The sequence below is a fragment of the Euwallacea fornicatus genome, chromosome 9, assembly GCF_040115645.1.
Source record: "Euwallacea fornicatus isolate EFF26 chromosome 9, ASM4011564v1, whole genome shotgun sequence".
NCBI lineage: Eukaryota > Metazoa > Arthropoda > Insecta > Coleoptera > Curculionidae > Euwallacea > Euwallacea fornicatus.
In genome coordinates, this window is record NC_089549.1 from 208,940 (window position 1) to 228,086 (window position 19,147).

At 37.2% G+C, this 19,147-nt stretch overlaps 1 protein-coding gene across 10 annotated transcripts in view; it reads right to left on the minus strand.

The window, feature by feature from the left end:
• The window catches only part of cac (cacophony), a 50,669-nt gene extending 31,804 nt beyond the window's left edge, over positions 1-18,865 (minus strand). For 8 of the 10 annotated variants that reach the window (XR_010732433.1, XR_010732435.1, XR_010732434.1 and 5 more), the window contains exons 1-2: positions 3,479-3,552; positions 1,963-2,145 (exon numbers count right to left, since the gene is read on the minus strand). Coding sequence is in view for 5 of the 10 variants with exons in the window: in XM_066285691.1 (XP_066141788.1) it covers positions 1,963-2,145; positions 3,479-3,492 (197 nt within the window). In the remaining 5 variants the exon portion in view is untranslated. Of the gene's footprint in view, positions 1-1,962; positions 2,146-3,478; positions 3,553-18,732 lie in introns of those variants that run through there. The other 2 variants (XM_066285693.1, XM_066285692.1) reach the window with 1 other exon arrangement.
• Between the last annotated feature and the right edge of the window lie 282 nt (positions 18,866-19,147).

The window sequence follows — 19,147 nt, forward strand, 5'->3', positions numbered from 1 at the left end:
CTCACATTCGCCATTACGTCCATGACAAAAAATATTACTCTAATTACATATTAACTGAATTTTTGAAAGATGGCACCGCTTACAGGTACCATTGAAATTATTTAGATGATTACCAAGACACGTCTCTAACGACAATATGGCACGCATGGGTTCTTCCTTTTTTTAAATGGCAACAAATTTATTACAATATTGTTAATTGTCTGCTACTTCCATTTATTCTACGTCATTAGTTGAAATCAACTTGAACATTCTTTGGAAAGATAGAGTCGCCATCTATTAGTATCATTGCCAACAAACTGCGACCTCGGGTGGTTAGAAGCAAAAACTCACAATCAATAAATTAGGAAATCTGAGAATACCCGAGAATAGAGAACTTTATTGCTCTGGCCAACAATCGATATCGTGTAGCCTCTTTATAGGAATTCCATAAGAGGGCGCTTCTGTGTCCTTAAACATCCCCAGACCTTCAAAACAACCGGACCACATACATCTCCCTGTCGGTTTTAACACTACCTCTAGACATAAATAATAAGTTCAATTAGATCGAAAGCATACTCTTGGTAGATGGACGATGTCCAGCTCTTCCGACATCAAAAATTAAGGATTATTGATGTGATGTCCTTGTATGCAATCCATCATGTATATATGTGTATCCCAGTTAGCACTTAAACCCACGTGTAAATGACCGAGTGCCTGTCTAAATTCGAAATTGAGTATATCAGAAAAGTTGCATATAAAAGAGGGTTTATTACTCATTAGTGAGTAATGAAGTTAGCTGCAAATGTTGCGATAAAGCATTATTTCGAGTCTCTATGGTGATTCATGAAGCTTAATTCAAGGCGCGAACCTTTGTTTTCAGCTTAATGGTAACAAATCCCTTAAATGAAATATTGCACCATCACATTTCTATTGTTCCTATTAGAATTTCCTGCGAGGATGAATCAAGTTAATTATACCGAAAGTAAAAATGCGGTAAATAAACATGGAGTCGATTTGAAAAATTAAACATTTCCAATTCAACAAACGCTGAAAACAAACGGAAGTGTAAATGTGATTAATGCAAAGCCGTGGGATATGGGATATTAAGTAAATATTTTAACAGAGACTACAAAAATTGGAAAAATCAAAGCGGAGAAAATTGAAGCTTTAAGAGTTGAATCATTATGGAAATTGGTTGTTTTTGAGGGTAACAATCGAGGATAGTATAAGCGGTTCTTTCGGCCCGACCAACGTGCTCAGCTCATCTCTCCCTTCGATACGTCTTTTAGAAACACCTCAAACTAGAATTCGAACATTTTTAGTAAAGAATTTACGATAACCAATGAAGCTACAGTTCAAGCATGGATTTGATTATGTAAAATCGAAAACGATGGCTACAGAGAGCCTGTAACAAAACTGGTCTTGGCTTTGTGACATAACTACATTTAGAGCTTAGCGGCGCATTCCGCCAGGTGGCGCACGCAACGTTTGAAGTTTGACTCATTATCAATTTAATTAATTAATGATTTAGATGTGTTAAGTGTTGCCACTTAATTAATTAATGTGTCTGCAATGTTGCGGTGCTTTAAAAAAATTTAAATTTAGGGTTGTGTAAGATTAGGGTTGGTTTAAAAGAGGGAGAGTTAAAGAAAAAAATTATTCCTTTTTGTCAAAGTTCGAGGGGATTTCGTAGTCTCTTCTCAGAGTGCTCGGTAATAAATTTTTTGTACTTTGAAAAAGTCTTGTTTTATTCTAAATTTTACCTTGATAGTTTGAAGCAAAAAGGCGCAGTAATTCGAAACTTTGGATTAATGTAGATGCTCGGTTTGCAATATGCCCCGAAATGTAAATTTTATTGATTGGGTTAGCATTTTAACCCTTATTAAAATCTGAATTAACATTCGAGTGCCGTATTCGAATAATAATAAGACGCCTATTAGCATGTTTCTGTCAAAATTTTCATACTTAAAACGTTCTTCTTACATGATATCGCCCAACTTAAGGCGAGTTTGAATAAGGGCGCAACTCTTGTGATCCGACGTGGTGACCGCGGCCCTCCTCCTCCTGGCATATCTACTGACCGGTATTGGTCCCTCCTCCCATCTGATTGCTGGAGAGGACCCTCTCCTTCTGGACATGTGGCGACCAGCCACTCCTCCGAGCATTCTAAAACAAGGAGAACGTTGCTTAATTATCATGCCCATTAGTGGAACTAAATTAATAATTTATCGATGCCTGCAATATGAGCTATTTGATGCTTTCAATATCCTCTTTCGGTCCATTCTGATGAACTGATTTGTGATGAATTGAACTATGTAATTTAATGCTGCGATGTTTGAAATAGCGTGTTTTCCCAAACTTGATTACATAATACAATAGAAAGTAAGTCTTTGTCTGTATCAAAATGGAGGAGCGTGCATAACTGAATTTCAAAGGAAGCGAACCAAATCGTTACGGATCTAAGCTACAAGTAAACCGAGACATTTTTTTTTGACTGTCGATTTTGGGAAAATTGTGTTAAACTAAAAGAGCCAAAATATTCCAATGTGTTTTCTATCTTTTAAAGCGCTGAAGGTTCCTTTCCGACCCCTCAAGTTTCCAATCTTTGTCTAAAAATTCAAAGGCGTCTACATTTTCATAACGTGGTACACTCTTTTTCACTTTGTCACTGACGATATTGTTCGTTGTTCACCATTATGTCAAAATTCTAAAACTAAATTTCAATTTCTGAATCAGATGCCGTTCGTTTGTTAAGCTCGCAGTCACCATTACATCAAAAAATCTATTAATACCTGCTTAATCCCTAATGGCAACCTTAACTATATAAGGTGGCGCATGAGAACGGACTTGCAAGAAAGTCAACTGATAAGTACGCTCTCACGTAACATATTCAAACACAGTATTTGCCATAAAATTATGTCATCAGATAATGGATTTTCTAGGTCCAGTTGACCTGAATCGGAATTCATTTAGGGCTAAATTAACAACCTTTCACATCAAAGCCGAATAATACGGGAAAAATGTCTGGCATTCACGGTACTTGCGTTTAATAAACTTGATTGTTTCAGTTCGGATTTGTTCCGAAATTCAGAAGTTTCACGGGAAAATCGTTCAACAAGTGTCTTACATCAACAAATTGAATTTCGGTTTTGAGCATTATTATTTCTAGAGAAATCATATATGAGAAATGAGGCATATTTTTATCTTTCTCCTTCGTATAAACAAAGCATAAAAACCAATCAAACAATATTTACATGTCTGGATTCACAGTCGTGACACGTTCCAGATAGAGTTTTATATTCAATAAAATAAACCGGGGGATTGCCGGCAAACATAGATATCAATCCGAGTTAGATAAATTAGCTTCTGTAAACACTATCGGAATCCTTAATCCAATTCTTTCGTTCGTTCGGAAATTCGCCATTTATTTCAAGCTTGCAACTGGCTCATTTCCAATATAAAAACTCAATTTTTACACACCCAGAAAAGTTTCACTTACGATGTTCTCTTCATTCTGCCCACTGTAACTAACGCGATTTGAATTTATTTCGAAATCAGTGTTGTTTGTGAGGGGTCTTAACAAAGAATTCCTATCACACGGTCGTAATAGGCCAAAAATGAATCAACAAAGCACTTGAATAAATTGATTAATAGGACCGAAATGAATGCTCAATTTGACATAAAAGAAGCCAATATTGACCTTTAACATTAAATAAACGCATGTTAACCTTTAGTCCTGGGTAACAATGTGGAAAAAACACAAAAGCCTAAATATTTGTCGAAAAAATTTATTCGCCATTTTAACAAGAATCTGATTGACATAATATACGGAGTCGATAAATAGACGGTGCCATGCGCAGTGGCCGCTCTAACACCGTTAAAATAGTCGCATTCATCATTATGTCATAAAAATATTTTGTGTTCACACGGCTTTTTTCTTCTGACATTATCGGAGCTTAATTAGCGAGCGGGTCTAATCCGCGCTGGAATTTCCTCTGTGGATGCTGTTTAAAATATAATTACAGAAAAGCGCTTCTCTCTTGCAGGGTTGGAATAGACGTGGCATCGAAATCAAAAGCATTCGGGCCTGTTAACGGCTTTCCCGGATTTCGTGCAGCGGAAATCAAGCCGATTATTTCTCCGAGGTGTTCCGACAGAAATATGGAGGCCCATCATAGTCAGAAAAGAGCTTTGATTGTCCCGTTTCGAAGGAAGTCTGATGGACTAACCTGGTCGAACAAAGACCTCATTTGTATCTTATTTTAGCTTTTGAATTTCAGACGTATGGCATGAAGTTTTAGGTAACTTCTGTAATGAGGAAACTTGTACATTCGATCGAAGTTTTGGATAGATCCGCGTCATATCAGTTAAGGAATTCTCAAGGAGTTGCAGTTCTCGAGTTAGACAGTGCAAGTTTATTTGATGCTATCCATGTCCTTTAGTTAATATCAGGTAAATTTCAATTTCAAAATGTCTGCTGCAAACAATCTTCTGGATTGAATTCAACAAAATATGGCAAACACTTCCAAAGAAAGTAATTATGTCCGGCCTCTCGACGTGGAAGGATTGTAGGCTTTCGGATTCGTTTTCCAGCCCACTTGCCTTTGCAGAAATGAGATTTCCACGAAGTAATTTGACTTCGGAATAAATTAGATTTTGTTTTCCCATTGGGCGACGCAGGAAGCCGATGATGATTCGATTCATTTTGTTCATTTCGATGTCGAGTGGCCCCTGTTTGTTCTTCCTTGCCGACCAACAACTGCTTATTGACTTTATACCGTTTTATTACTGAAACTCCATTAAGAGAAGTTCGCGTTTATTTGGGCTGTTCCGAGCGTTTTCCAACGAATATTAATAAACGTTCGTCAAAGAATATCCACCTTCAGGCACAGAAGCTAAAATTACTAGAACCCCCCCCCCTCCCCCACCCAAATAAAAAAAAAATTATATTTTTAAATATTCTGAATTATTAATTATTATTTAAAAACATATAGTTAGTTAATACAAAAAAGAGGTATGTTAAGGTAATATTTTCAGTGCGGCAAATAATAAATAAACGCTGGTATTAATTAGAGTCCTTGCATCAATGAAATTACATGCCAGTAATCCTCTAAATATGACGTATGAACGTTCAGATTTATTAATAATCATCACAATGAATGATAAATCAGTGGCACAGTGGAGCCCCACACGAGGGCCGGACAGATCGTATTTAAAAACACCATAAAAAGTGTTAGCAACTCTAATAGAAGCTTTGCACCAGAGATATCAATATTTAAAAAATACTTTTAACCGTTATTTTTCTAAATAAATATGACCTTTATGATAAAATGCACCTCCTTCCTGAAAATGAAGGCTCAATTTGGGAAAACCTGCTTCCTTAAGGAATAATATTAAACCATCCCTCCCCTTCTAATCACCATTACAGAATTGATTTAGTGTATTAATTAAGCACAGAGTTGTGTCAGCCCGAATGTCTCTTGGATTTTTTGCTCGAGGCTCCAAGTTTCAGTCGTTACGTTAATCCCTCAGTCCGGGCCACGCTTCCAGGTTTTCTCAAGTTTGTTCGTTAGTTCTGAGAAAGTATGAGGTCCCAGAGGTAACTTTCTTTAATTATAACGAAATTTGTATGCCCCAGCTGCCGGTTGCATTATTTATTTTAAAGTATTAGACGAAATTTCTGATCAATTCGAAGCAACATCGACTATAAATAAACATCTCTCTTAGTGTTATCGTTGCGTCTTAGAAACATCTTTCGTAGACTTCAACCGCTTCAACGTAAGAGCGTTTCAACGCCGAGTGATATTAACAGTTCATCAGTTTGCAATTTCCTTTACGGCCCTTTCGAAACGAAACTGTCAACAATTCATTCTTCATTTGAAGCACGAATTATCTGTGGTCCATTTAAAGAGACTAAACTGAAGACAAGAACTGGATTTTCAGTCTGTTAGGATTAAAAAAATACCACTTCATGGGTAATCCATATTGGATTTAAAAGTAAGATCTCGTTTGTATGGGAGAAAGTAGCTTTCGAGCTGAAACAATGCAGATCCAGCAACGGAAAATTAGATTGGGTTTATGGAACACGAATAACTGGGGAATATACAATGGTTACATACGGGGTTATTGAATTTAAGCCCCCAATGTTGAGGGAAGCCCTCAATACAGGCATGTATGCCTTAGAAATCCTATTTGATGGGTTTCTGTAGGAAAATTGATTTTTGAATAAAGTGGTGATGGACGTGCGTTTTAATATTTTTCACAACACCTACGCCAATGATGTTCGTGATACACATGGAATATTTATATTTAGCTGCTTAGTGATCGTCTAGTGGCAGGGACTTTTTGCTCTCGATCTGCATATGATTCGCATCACGTAACTTCTCATTCGCGTCACAAAATGTGACGATTGACAGGCGCCCTACGTAAAATGACAAGCCATATAAATTTAATACACTAGAGAAGGATAAAGACATATTTGAATGTCAAAACTAATGTTTTATTTTTTGCGCTGTTGCCACTAAATTTGTTGATGTTGGGCGTTATTATTGCTGGTGCAATGTCCAGGTTTTTGAGCAATCGGTGTAGGGAGCTCGCAGTATCCCTGCTACGTATTAATATCGAAAAAATGCGGCATCGCTGCTGATGTAAAACTGTGACGTGCATCAAAAATTACATGATTTGAACCGTATTTAGTTTCTGGGTATTTCTAGACGGTTAAGTTTTCAAATCTGCAGATGAGGTAAAATTGCACCTACGCCAATGATATTCATGATATCGTTTTATGCGACAAATCAATCTCCCTACCGAAAAACCATTAAATGAGATTTCCAGGGCCTATATGTGCCTACATTGAGGGCTTCTCCCAACATTGGAGGCTTAAACTCAATTACTCCGTATGTAACCATTGTGTATTTCCCAGTTGTTCGTGTTCCATAAGCCCAAGCTCATTTTCCGTTGTTGGATCTGCATTGTTTCAGCTGAAAAGCCACTTTCTAATACGAATTCCTAGGGGACTGGAAATATTATGAGGTTATCATGTATTAAGATTATTTTTAATGAATACTCTGTATGTGTCGTGGACATCGTCGGCGCACGTCGCGTATTCCTCCGCTTACGGCTTTTTGAGGTCGAGTCTCGACGACTTTTTAGAAATTTTCTCCAGAACTACCAAGAATAAACGTAGGTAGACACAAAGGCACCACGAAACAGATGTAATTACGTACCCACAGGAAGGGACGTTAATGTCTTTCTGCCCAGAAATCGGATTTTTATCAGTTCATTCCACACGTTCAAACATTTCTTCCACATTCCAAAGCCAAAACAATTTGTTTTGTTTAATTTCCTCGATAATCGGCTTCCACTGGTGGCATTTCATGCCCAATTTCATTCTCTACTTACATGTAATAATCAGTTGCAAAAGCCAATGGAATGACCTCAAAGCAGATTTGTTCGTAATTTTTTTACCTTAAATCTACGTAAACGCGAAGAATTCTAAAATGAAATTATTTCTCGCCGAAAACGATCCTCAATCAATTATTTAATGATGGGCCAGTGGCGGCGACAATTTTCTTCTCTTAGTTTTCCTGAGCAGAGTTTCTTGGCAAGTATGGATGAAAATGATACATATAACGAAAATTTATTTAAACTCTTTTGAGGACGCCTATTTGAATCATCGAAAACATTTCTCAAACTGAGTTATACAGTGGTGGACAAAAGTATTGGCAAATAATAGAACGACATTAAAATGTAATTAATATTTTGTCGATAGACGATTTCTTTTTTAGCACCCCCTGAAGTCGTCTTTGCATGGAGCAGTCTAATTTTCGAGTATATTCGTCACTTATGGAATTCTATTCTGGGAGAAGAATATCTTTTAGTTGGTTCTTATTCGAAAAACGGTGCGTTCTGATGCGTTTTTCTACGTCGTTCCATAAATTCTCGATCGGATTCATGTCTGGCGATCCGAGAGGGCATGACTAACCGATGGGGAATCTAGTCAACTATCCATTATTTAACGACATAAGCCGTGTGCTTTGAATCGTTATCCTGTTGGAAGTAGTAATCATTAACTATATTCAGCTTTTCAGCATCCTCTCTTAAATTATTCCGTGAAATGTTTAAATAAATCATTTTATCCATTATTTCGTCGGTAAACACCGAATTTCCAACACCTCCTGCAACTGTACGAACCCAAATCAACACACTGTCTCTCCCATGTTTAACGGTTTGTCTCAAATTTTTGACATCGAGCTCGGTGTTTCGTTTTCTCCTCTCTAAAGACTTTTCGTCCGAGTGAAAAATGTAGTATTTGCTTTCGTTTGAAAAAATCATTTTTGCCCAGAACTTATTTGGTTGATTTACATGTTGATTTGCAAAATGTACCCGCTTCTTCTGATCAATTCGGTTCATGTATTGCTTTCTTCTGGCAACTCCAATTCTCTGATACTTCTCGAACGGTTTTCGTATGTCTTCATGGTGTTTTGATGCAGACGCAATTTCCGAAGCTGAAGTATGAGGATTTACCTCAATCTGTTTAATGATTTGTCTCTCTTCCCTGGCCGACACAGCTTTTGTGGCGGACCAGATCGTGGCATATTTTTGAAGCCCCTGCAGTTTTCAAATCCTTTGATAACGCTACGGGCTGTAAAACGACTTTTTCCCATTACATTTGCTACTTCTGAATACGATTTTCCATATCGATGTAAATTAAAAAATATTCTTCGTCCGGACTCCGTGGTTTCCTTACCTTTTCGGCCCATTTTCCTGCTAAGAACAATCTACAATGCAGACTGGTTGTTAGGCGAATGTCTTGCGACACTTTTGTCCCCCTAAAATTCCGAATTACTCTTGTGTTTGCAATAAAATATTGTCTACATCACCGTTTTAAATTTTACTTTGCATCAGAAATAAAGTTAAAGGTTGGAGGTGTAACGTGACGTTATCGGTATGACACGCATCCTTTTTATTTATGAGACACAAGTCTCCACTTGAAAAAAATGGATGCAGTGCCAATACTTTTGCCCACCACTGTATTAAAATAATCCATTTTACGAAGCAACGACAGCTACGAGTTTGCTAATATTTTACAACGATCACTTTTCTTCAGGACTCCTGATCCCAAAAAAATTAAAATCACAGACTAGTTCGAGTTTGTGATTTCAATTTCGGGCTCACAACATAGTTAGAATAATGAGCAATAATGGAGATTTCGAACCTCATGGCCTGCGGGTGCATTAGGCATGAACACGTGATAAGATCTGTCGTTTGCGGTGAAAGCTCGGCATATTATTACGTAATCGAGTGCATTATCCATAATTGCACACTGCTTACAGCACGAAAAGACCCCAAAGCGAGCACGAGAAGTTTAAATGCACGACTGCATCCAATAATCATGAGAATTTTAAGTGTGTGTGCCCAAAGTCAAAACCTTCATTGCCCAATGTCGACTACGTGCTCAGGTCAGCTTTCTTCAGCTGAGCTATTAATTTTTTTTCTATTTTCAAAGCGCAATATAAATTCAAATTATTTGTTTTAATCAGACTTAACGCAAGTTGGCCCTCAAAGGGATGTTTCCCATTATGATCAAGAAGCAATTTGTTGTTGGCGCGCTCAATTTTTCGGGGGGAAAGAGCCCATTTTCCACATAAATGAAAAATAAGTGGGACCGAGAGCAGCAGGTGAAATGTGAAAATAGATTGTGTGTCTTGTTTCCTGTTAGTTTCCGGCCGCCTTTATTGCCCGAAATTACTTCCCGGCCACATTCATTAAATTGTGGCGAAGCGAAATACAAAGTGTTTAAGACAAATTATCCGACATGCTTATTAAAAAAATGACGAATTATAACTTCCGGAAGTTCAAAGAGCAATTTATTGTGTCACAGAGAAATGACACTAAACGTACCGTGGGTAGCGAAGAGTGTCGTTTACCATTATTTCAGGTTAGTTCAGGTTAGTATAATTTTTATTTTTTTGAAAAAATTTAAAATTTTAGTTTGCCGATAGAATTATCTAAAAGAATTTTTTTCAGCGAAATTAAATTGCCAAGTGTGGATTTAAGCCGTCGGAAAATTTTAGTTAAAATTCCGAGCGAAAGTAACCGGTCGCCATAAATCGCAGAATATTCTGCCTCTTTCCCCGAACAAAATTCTCTCTGTATTGAAAATTCATATGCGATTTTACTGCCACAATTTCATGACTTTTTGAATATTTTACAGCCCTCATACGAATGTGTCCCGTCAAAAGCCCACCTTAATCGCAGACTGATCCCCCTATTTTAGCCGTAACCCAGTTATACATCGTTTTATCGCTTTGCGCAAAATTCTATCATAAAAAAGTACCTCCGCCATGATTGGAGAGTAGTGATGGTCTCAAATACCACACTAATGGCAATTTTTTCACGGCGTTATGCGACCATAAAATCACTCTATACTGAATCCAAACCGAATCTTCCCAGTAGAGTCTTAAAAACATTTTCTTTCACAATATTTGCAAAGGATTAAGCTAGACGCGCCTTGCTCTTAGGAAGGCCCTGTATTTGCAATGGGATTTCGATGCAAATCTGCTTTGCAAATATATGAAGAGACGGCTAAGATGGCAGCCTTCTTTTCTTCATATATTTATTAACCACTTTTCAGTTTCGCACAAGAACAAGAAGAGACGAACGATGGAAATAAAATTACTTATGTCAGCGAAAGTTATAGCTGGAGGTGAGAAATATCAGAGTTTTCGAACCTGCCCTCTGTTGCATTTTATTGTCCGGGATGAGTTTAACAGAGCCTCACAGACAGGATCGTTTGTTAGGAGCTTAATGAGCTCTTCCTGTCCATTCATGCTCCGCTAAAAAAACACAATATCGCATTAAAATAAATAGGGGTCTCCTCAATTTCTCTTAGTTATCTATTAAGGCTTAGAAGTTGAAATGATTGGCGTTCAACAATAGGTCGAAGAAAATTACTTTCAGAGAAACAACGCGAGCTATCGTCGACCTAAAAGATTATTTGTAGAACATTTTGGTTCGCCATTATGTCGAGAAAAATGTAGACATCTGCCAATAAAGTGATTTTTATTACGAAAATTACAGCGCGACAAGTACACTAAAGAGCATGTATAAAACATAAGGATAAATGAATATCGTTAAAATTAGCTGTCGCAAAATTTAAATGGAAATTTGCCTCTGATAAATCAGAAATTTCCGTGCTCTACGTTCACTTTTCACGACGAAGGGAGCAATTTTATCTCACTCACTCACCCTATTCATCCTATTCGAATCGAATTATTCGGGTAAACACGATATGATCTATCGCGTATGAGGGAGCAACGGAAACTTTCCGTGAGTATGAAAAGGTTATGTATATGTATGCGAGCCCTCCCTCGAATATCCTCATAAATAACTTAAGCCTTAAACTGGGATGCCTTTAAGAGAGTGGGAAATATTATAGAGCCGCGCAGTCACTGTCGTGACATTCCTCTGAGATGATTTCATACGGAATTCAAACCGAAACTTTCTTTAGAATAATAATTGTTATTACCAGAATAAAACATTATTGTCCTTCCCATTGTGCTATGAAGTGGCCAGACAAGCTCCTGTTGTTTTACCATTTCGGCCTGCTTTGCTCTAGTTGTAGAGTCATGAATATATCAAATTCTCTGGAGTTTAATGGAGAGTCAACTGTAACATCATAAACAGTAGTGCCGCACACCTGTTTTAATATAAAAGAAAAAAAAATCAATAAATTTCTTTTTTGTATAATTTCGACTTTTTATAAAACTCATCCGTTACACTTTCAGTTTTTGCACAACGAAACCTCTGAATTTTCTTGAATTTAGTTAAAACCTACGACCAATATCTTACGTCACAAACAGTAGCAAAATATCTTCGTGTCGAAATAAAATAAGTCGAAAGATCAAAATTTACATTTGTCTGGTTTTAATCTAAATTGAAATCCGTTATCCAACGTCATAAACAATAGCGCAATAAATTTGTCTCCGATAGGAAAAAATACTAAAACTCCTCTTACTTGGATCAATTAATCGGGCCCCTCGCACACGAGACCGCGTGCACTTTACCTAGAAAGCCTCTATTCTCTGGTTTTTGTCAAATCAATTTTCGAAATGATGTCGAATAATAATTGTTTCATTGACCTGAAAAAGTTAAATTTACAAGCGAGCATAATTACAAAGAGCAAACAAATGAAACCCAGCTAATTTGCTCTATTTAGAATGCTTCAAAAGGCAAAGCTCACAATGACGGTCATAATTACCTTCCCCCTTTAAAACAACGGGAATTAGGATGTATTACATGGTTCCTCTGGATTCAGAGAATATGTAAAGTTAGTCGATAAATAAGACGAAAAGGTGTCGTCGGTAGAACGCAAATTTTCGCTAAGGAAACTTCTTTCGTCTGTTTGATTGGGAAGGTTTTTTGCTTGCGATCATGAGAGGTTGTTGAATTGCCGAAAACGTGTCTTATGATTATGTGAAACCTTGTTAACCTGACGTCTTTTCGAGCTCTTACCGTAAACGGAAAAACTAAAAATTTATTTCTTGCTGCCACAAAGAGCCTCTCCAAACAGGCCAGTTTTATAGGGGGTTTTCCTCGAAAACAGACCAATAACAGGCGAGTAAACCTTTATAAGAGCAGATACCTACGTTCAAAACGGAGAAATTAAGGGACGATAACACTTATCGTTTCCCTTCGATTTATTAGCCTGTTATAAGGGAATAATGCTACACATAAAATTGTTTCCTTTCCTCGAGGGGTGTCTTGTATGATCCACCCTAAAAGTACTAATAAGAGAACGTTAGCACTCCTTCGTGCTCTTGATGAATATTTCAAGGAACGATGTTTTCCGTTGGAAGAAAAATTATACGTGGACCAATGCGATTTCTCTGGAGTTCAATTTTTTTTTATTTTCCAGAAAATTAAACATCGTCTTAAAAGCAGGTGAGCGGTAGGGAAAAGTTAAAACTACCCGAATGCACTGAACTTGCGTTCTTAGGGCAAATTCTAATTTATTATTGGGTGTAAAAACAGCGTTTCCAGCCAGATTCAATCAAATAACTTTTAATTTAAATTCGTCGTTAAGATTGGCAAAACTTCTCAATCTATTATTGAGATGTTGAATCTCTTCAAATTCTTGTTGGCATTTGACCTTTCTGTGATGTTAACAAATCACGTACGACAAACTTGTACCGGCTGCCTATGTGGATAGAGACAATATTCCCATTTCAAAGACGATGCCAAGTCCCCCTTCCAGATTTCAAGGGACAAAAGAACAGTCTTTGCAGAAGCTGGAAAGATTTTAAGGGAAACGCGGCAATATGGCCGGCATCCAGGACCAAACAGGTGGCCGCACGTTGCTATAAATACAGCCAGGGGGTCGTCAGTGGCCCTGGGAATAAGATCGATGTTCGAAACCGGTGAGTTTCCAGGGTTGCAGGAAACTTTAGAAACCTTTCATATATCTCGAAATTTTTTCACATACTTAATAAACGAAATAGAGACTCTGGAGTAACGATCCTTTCTGGGAATCTGTTCGTTGTGGTGACTATGAAAAATGTTGTGTGATATCCAGTTCTTGTTCCTCGATGTATTGATGCTTCTCCCGGATACACGATATACCTGTCAAGGTGCAGAACACGGGGGAAAAATTCGTCTTTAAGCTGCGGGATACCGGGAATGCATTGTTTTGCCAGATTAAACTCACTGGGACATTATTCACCTGAAAATTGTAACAGTCCTGGATTAGCTTGATCGTTTTAGCAAACAATAGAGTTATAAATGGCAAAGATGTAATTTTTCCTAGAAATATCTACAATTTTAATGAAAAACTCGGAATTTAAAACGCCAACTGTTTATCTGCCCAGAGATGGCGATAGTTGTTCGGTTTTTTCTTAAATTTTTGCGTTCAAAATTTAACCAATTTTGCCTCTGGCAGTTGAGCTTTCAAATTGTGCGTTTTATTCTTTTTCAGTAAAAAAAAATATGAGCTCTTTCAAGATTATTTGTCTAGCATGATTTGCAAAACCGTCTTGTTACGCATCTGCCTGCATGCGCTTCAAAATCGCATATTTTGCTAAGTTTAGAAGACACCTGAACGTATTATTCAGAGCTCTGAGCAATAGCGGTGCTTGCTTCTTTTAATCCACAGGGCGAATCTTAGATGGGGGTTTTTCGTTTAACAGGACATAGGCCCTAAAAAACTAAGCAAAAGCTTTATGTTGTTTTTTTTTCTAAGTCACAGAAGAGACCGCAAAAAAAAAGTTAAAAAAAAAGTACGTAATTTTTGAAATAACCACTTTCCTAACAGGTGGGTAGGTCGGAATAGACCAATAAGATGGCCCGAGACATCGCTACAGGTAAATCCATGTGATTTTTATCCGTAAGCTTATAGGAAAAGCTTGGTGTTTACCGCTGATATTAACACAATGGCAAAGCTACGTGAACGGATAGCAAACGTTAAGTGATACTAGGAAAACATCTTTTCTAACAGCCTGTATCGAGTCGTGGATAAGGCGAGCGACAATTTACACAAATAAAACCGATAGTTATAAGTTCGGTATATCTTTTCTGACCAGTCCCGTAGTGAATAATGATTAAAGGTTTTGTTATTTATAAAAACTTTCAAGGGTGCTTGAGTTCCGGTTCTTTTTGGAATTTCAAAAAATGTTACATAAAAATTTTCCTTGCCCTTGTGAGATCTATATGTCAGGCTGAAGGAAAACCCTTGTTTAAGATTCGCCCTGTGTAATAATTAGAAAAATTATATGCACATAGAGACTTGTTCTCGTCCTGCGTTCCGACTCTGGTTTTTTATTTCGATGTTAATTTCATAACTATTTGCAAAACTCGCCTGCTACGGCTTTGGTTTTCCTACAAGGAAATCGACCATTTTTTTTACAAATACCTGAAAGTTTATTTGAAGGCCATTAGCAGTAGTGGAACGCAAAGAACCGCTAAAAAATCACGTTTCCTCATTTCAAAATTATTTAAATAATAATTCTCAAATTGCACCTGCTACGTCCCTGGTTTTTGACCCAGCAAAAGGCTCTTGTTTGGGTTTAAAAGAAGGCGAAGGGCTACAACCAGTGGCAACACACGCCTGTTTTAAAGCGTAAATAAATTTAATTTCTCTTATTAGGTTCAATATACGAATGGCAAACGTAAATTTACTCGCTGGGTACTAGTTGGTGCCATGCGAAACTAGACTTAAGCCACAGTAATGAAGAAAAATCGAACTGGTCCAAATACCAAATAAAGTGTATTTTCGCGTTCATTAAAACTCTACGGTCTGGATGTATTAGTCAGCTTCAACATCATATAAAGAGACACATCAGACTTTTTAATGGATATTTTTCACACAAAATTCCCCCACGGGGACTTAAAAGGAAACTCATCGCGTCTCAGAGAAAAAGACGGGTCATACAACTTTTGAACGTCTAATAGACGACAGTGGCAATAGTTGCTTAAGTCGTTTACATTATGTACTCGCAATTTTTCTCCGTTCCAGTTCCAACATTAGTCCTGGGGTCAATATTGAATCTTATGTAGGGCTATTAAATTTCTCAATCCCGGCCTTAGTACGGGAAGATATTTTAAATTTTCGTCACTATTATTAAGATATTTGCGTTCGCCATTTTGTCAAATATGTCATAGTTTCACATATGGCGGTTAGAAATAAATCTTCTGCGTGTAACATTTCCCAAAAAGTGTCCGTGCAAAAATGCAAAATTGACGTGTCGGAATATGCGTTATCACGTATCAAACACGTGTTTAGAATACGTAATGTAAGCCCTCTAGATACACGGATATAGCCAGGATCGGGAACTTCATTTCGAACATGGAATTTTATTTCCACTCTGCAAATGAAATCAAGAATTGCAGTTAAAAATTTAATTTAGAAATTGTATCTACCCCATAATCAATGGCGTCAGAGATAACTTGGGTAGGTACATAAATATCTAGCACGAGAAAAATTGCATTCACCACTATGTCATGAAATTCACCGAAAACTCGTAAAACTCTGTTCAATTTGTAGGTTTTAAATGCGAAGTAATAATGATTATAAATTTTCATTGTATAGCTAAAATATCCGTTTGAGCTCCCACATGCCTGAATTAACGGAATTTCCAATAAATTAAATTTTAAAATCGTTTTTAGTTTTTAATATTAAAATTACCTAATTACTTAAAACTTTAGTTAAAATTCCTCTTTAGTTAATTAACCTTCACTAAGAGTTTTCTTCCCATGATAAAAGTCAGAGTTTGCAGTAAGCTCTCTCTGAGGCTGTAGGAAAATTTACATATCTGTAATTAAAAGCGGATTTGAGCAGCAGAGACGTTCCCGAATCGTAATATAAACCTCTCAAAACAGGTAAATTCAATTAAGGTTGTCATAAAGTCGGTTTACTTTTAGCAGTAACTACATGAATATTCATGTTGTACATTGTCGATTTGTTTTACTATATCTAGTGATATAGCAAAAGATTTTTCATTGCTCACTAGTAAGAAATCCATTCCATGCTGGATGCAAAGCTTGAGTGGCATTTAATTTCCTCGTTATCCTGGATGTCCCATCATCCAGTCAACAACGAAACAATATAATAACTTGCGATTAAAGACCGTTCACGTTGAAAATTTGACCTGACCACCGGTTTAATGTCGAGAATGCAATTATCCTACAAAGGATCAATATTGGTACCTGTCTGTTTAAATTTTAGCAAGGCACTGGTAGGATGGTTGAATGCAAATAATCATACTAAAAACAAAATATAATAAGACGAGGTTTATTTGCTGAGAAATTTATCTGGAAAGTTGTTAAATTATTTTTCTCTTCGGAGATTTTACAGTAAATATCTGGCAGCTGTTTCATTAGTAAACCTCAATTCCTGCACCTCGAAGGAGAAATATTAAATGCAGTTGGAATAGGTTACGTGCAGTATTAAGATGACACCTTAATGGAATCATGTAAGTATGCGAGTTCCATGCCTATAGTGCAATGTGTGAATAGTTTAGTATTCTTAAAAGAGAGATTACTCTGTATTTCGAAAACTAACAGATGTGAATTTTGTGATATTATTTCCCTAGGTCCTCTTGGAGCCCCACGTTTCGGCTTCCAATTGCCTCTTCAAAAGGTTTCTTCGGAAATGAGAAATAGGCGAATTATACACCGACGAAGGGGAGGAATTTCAATTTTTCTGTAATTGTTTCATCAATTTTATTTCCGAATTTATTTCAACCGCTGTGCATGATTTCTCGAAAGATTCTTTGCGTCTCGAGGCCCAGATTTGGGGCTCAATCTACACGATGAGACTTTTCAAAAATAAAAACACGCGTAAGTTACAGACCGACGAAGGGAAAGAATTTTCAAATAATCTATAATGTTTCATTTTCGTTCGTGTTTATACAATAATTTCGTTCACCCCGCACTATTTTTCTTAAATTCTTCTGCCTCTTCTCGCAGCCAAAGATTTTAGCTTCAAACTACCTCCTCGGGAATTTTGTTTTATTAACCGGAAATAACTTAATGTAGGGACCGATAAAGGGGAAAAATGTCAAATTTCTCGTAAAGTTGTCCCTCATTTTTGGGAATTCGCGTATTAGTTACGTCGAGAAAATGCCCAAAATTAAAGTAGCACTCCATCAGCTCAGCCAACGAATGACGTCATGTACAAATACGAATTCACCGCCGCAGCAAAAAACTAAACTTCGTTACTTAATATTTCACTGCAACGAACAAGACAACCAGATTTCGTCTAATAAACTTAACTCTAATTTATCCACCTGTGAAAATTTCGTTTTAGCTAAGCCGGCAATTGTAAAGGAGCCCCGTATCGTTCCAAGGTTCCAAGTTGTTATCTAGAGAAACAGTGGACTTACGTCAGAAGGAGTCAATTGCATTGGAGACGTGCGAAATGATCCCGGACCGGATCGCACGGAGAGTTAATGAAAATTCAATCATTTCTAGTTCGAACTGATTTGTATTTACTACTTAAAAACTACAGGAAAGACGTGGAATAAAAAGGTTAAGCAAAGATATATTTCGTCAATTTATCTCGGACTTCATCAGTAATTGCCCGGTTGCATGTGGGGGAGAATTCGTGCCACCAACTGCTTAAGGCACCCCATTAAATTGTTGACCAAGAACTTACGGGTCCCCGAGAGTTTTTATCGGCGGCCCAATAGCTATTTGAGACAAGCAGTACGCGATAATTGATATAAATTACCCCTAGGGGGCTTTTCGTGCTATTTACCTACAAAAACATTGAGTTACATGCCCAACTTCTTCGCACAGACACTCGATGAGAATTTCGTGGCGTTATTGCGAATAGGAAATTCGCGAGACTTTTTAATTATGGTTTTTGGCATGTGACTCCATGTCCAGGTAGAACGCCGAAGTGGTCTCGAAACGCCCTTGATACGCCATTCTGTCAAGAAAAACAGCACTTCATGTGTTGAATTTATTTAATTCTGGTATAGGTTAAAGGGAATTCGTGCATGAAACCGAAGTTTGGCTCCAATCAGGGACACTAAAGTTTAACATTCCAATGTGATTACTGGAATTAAGTTGGAAGCCTCTGGGAATGGTAATTTCCGAGCACGCCATGATTCGCTTAAAACTAATTCTATCTAATAAGAAGTGCACATCACAAGCTTACCTGCAAAATCTATTAGTAACTCTACTGTACAACGTATGAGAAATGCATGCTAGTTAATGAATGCATAAAGGAACTAATAATATAAGGAGACACACCCATTTTCATCCATTCCTCTAGATTTTCTTGTGAAAGTAGGAAGAACAGCCTAGCAAAAAATCCACATTTCATTCTTGATCCTCAAGTGTAAAGTGGATTTTTTCGGGAAAAGAACATCGATTAGTAGGAGATGCAACACCGCAACGGCAGCAGCTGGTTAACAGAGATAACGTGGCAACACTGCAATCACAGTTTCAAAATACTACATCACCAACACTGTTTCGTATCAGTTGCAAACCAACAGCAATAGAGACACCAAAGTAGAGTTTTGCTTACGTTAATTATTATGGAAACTTGATGTATAACAACACTGTCAAATCACAGATCTTTTAAAATATTTCATATTGAATATTGAACACATTTTCGGGGTTTTTTACGGAGTCTTCACAGTCGCGAGGTTGTGCTGCGATTTTT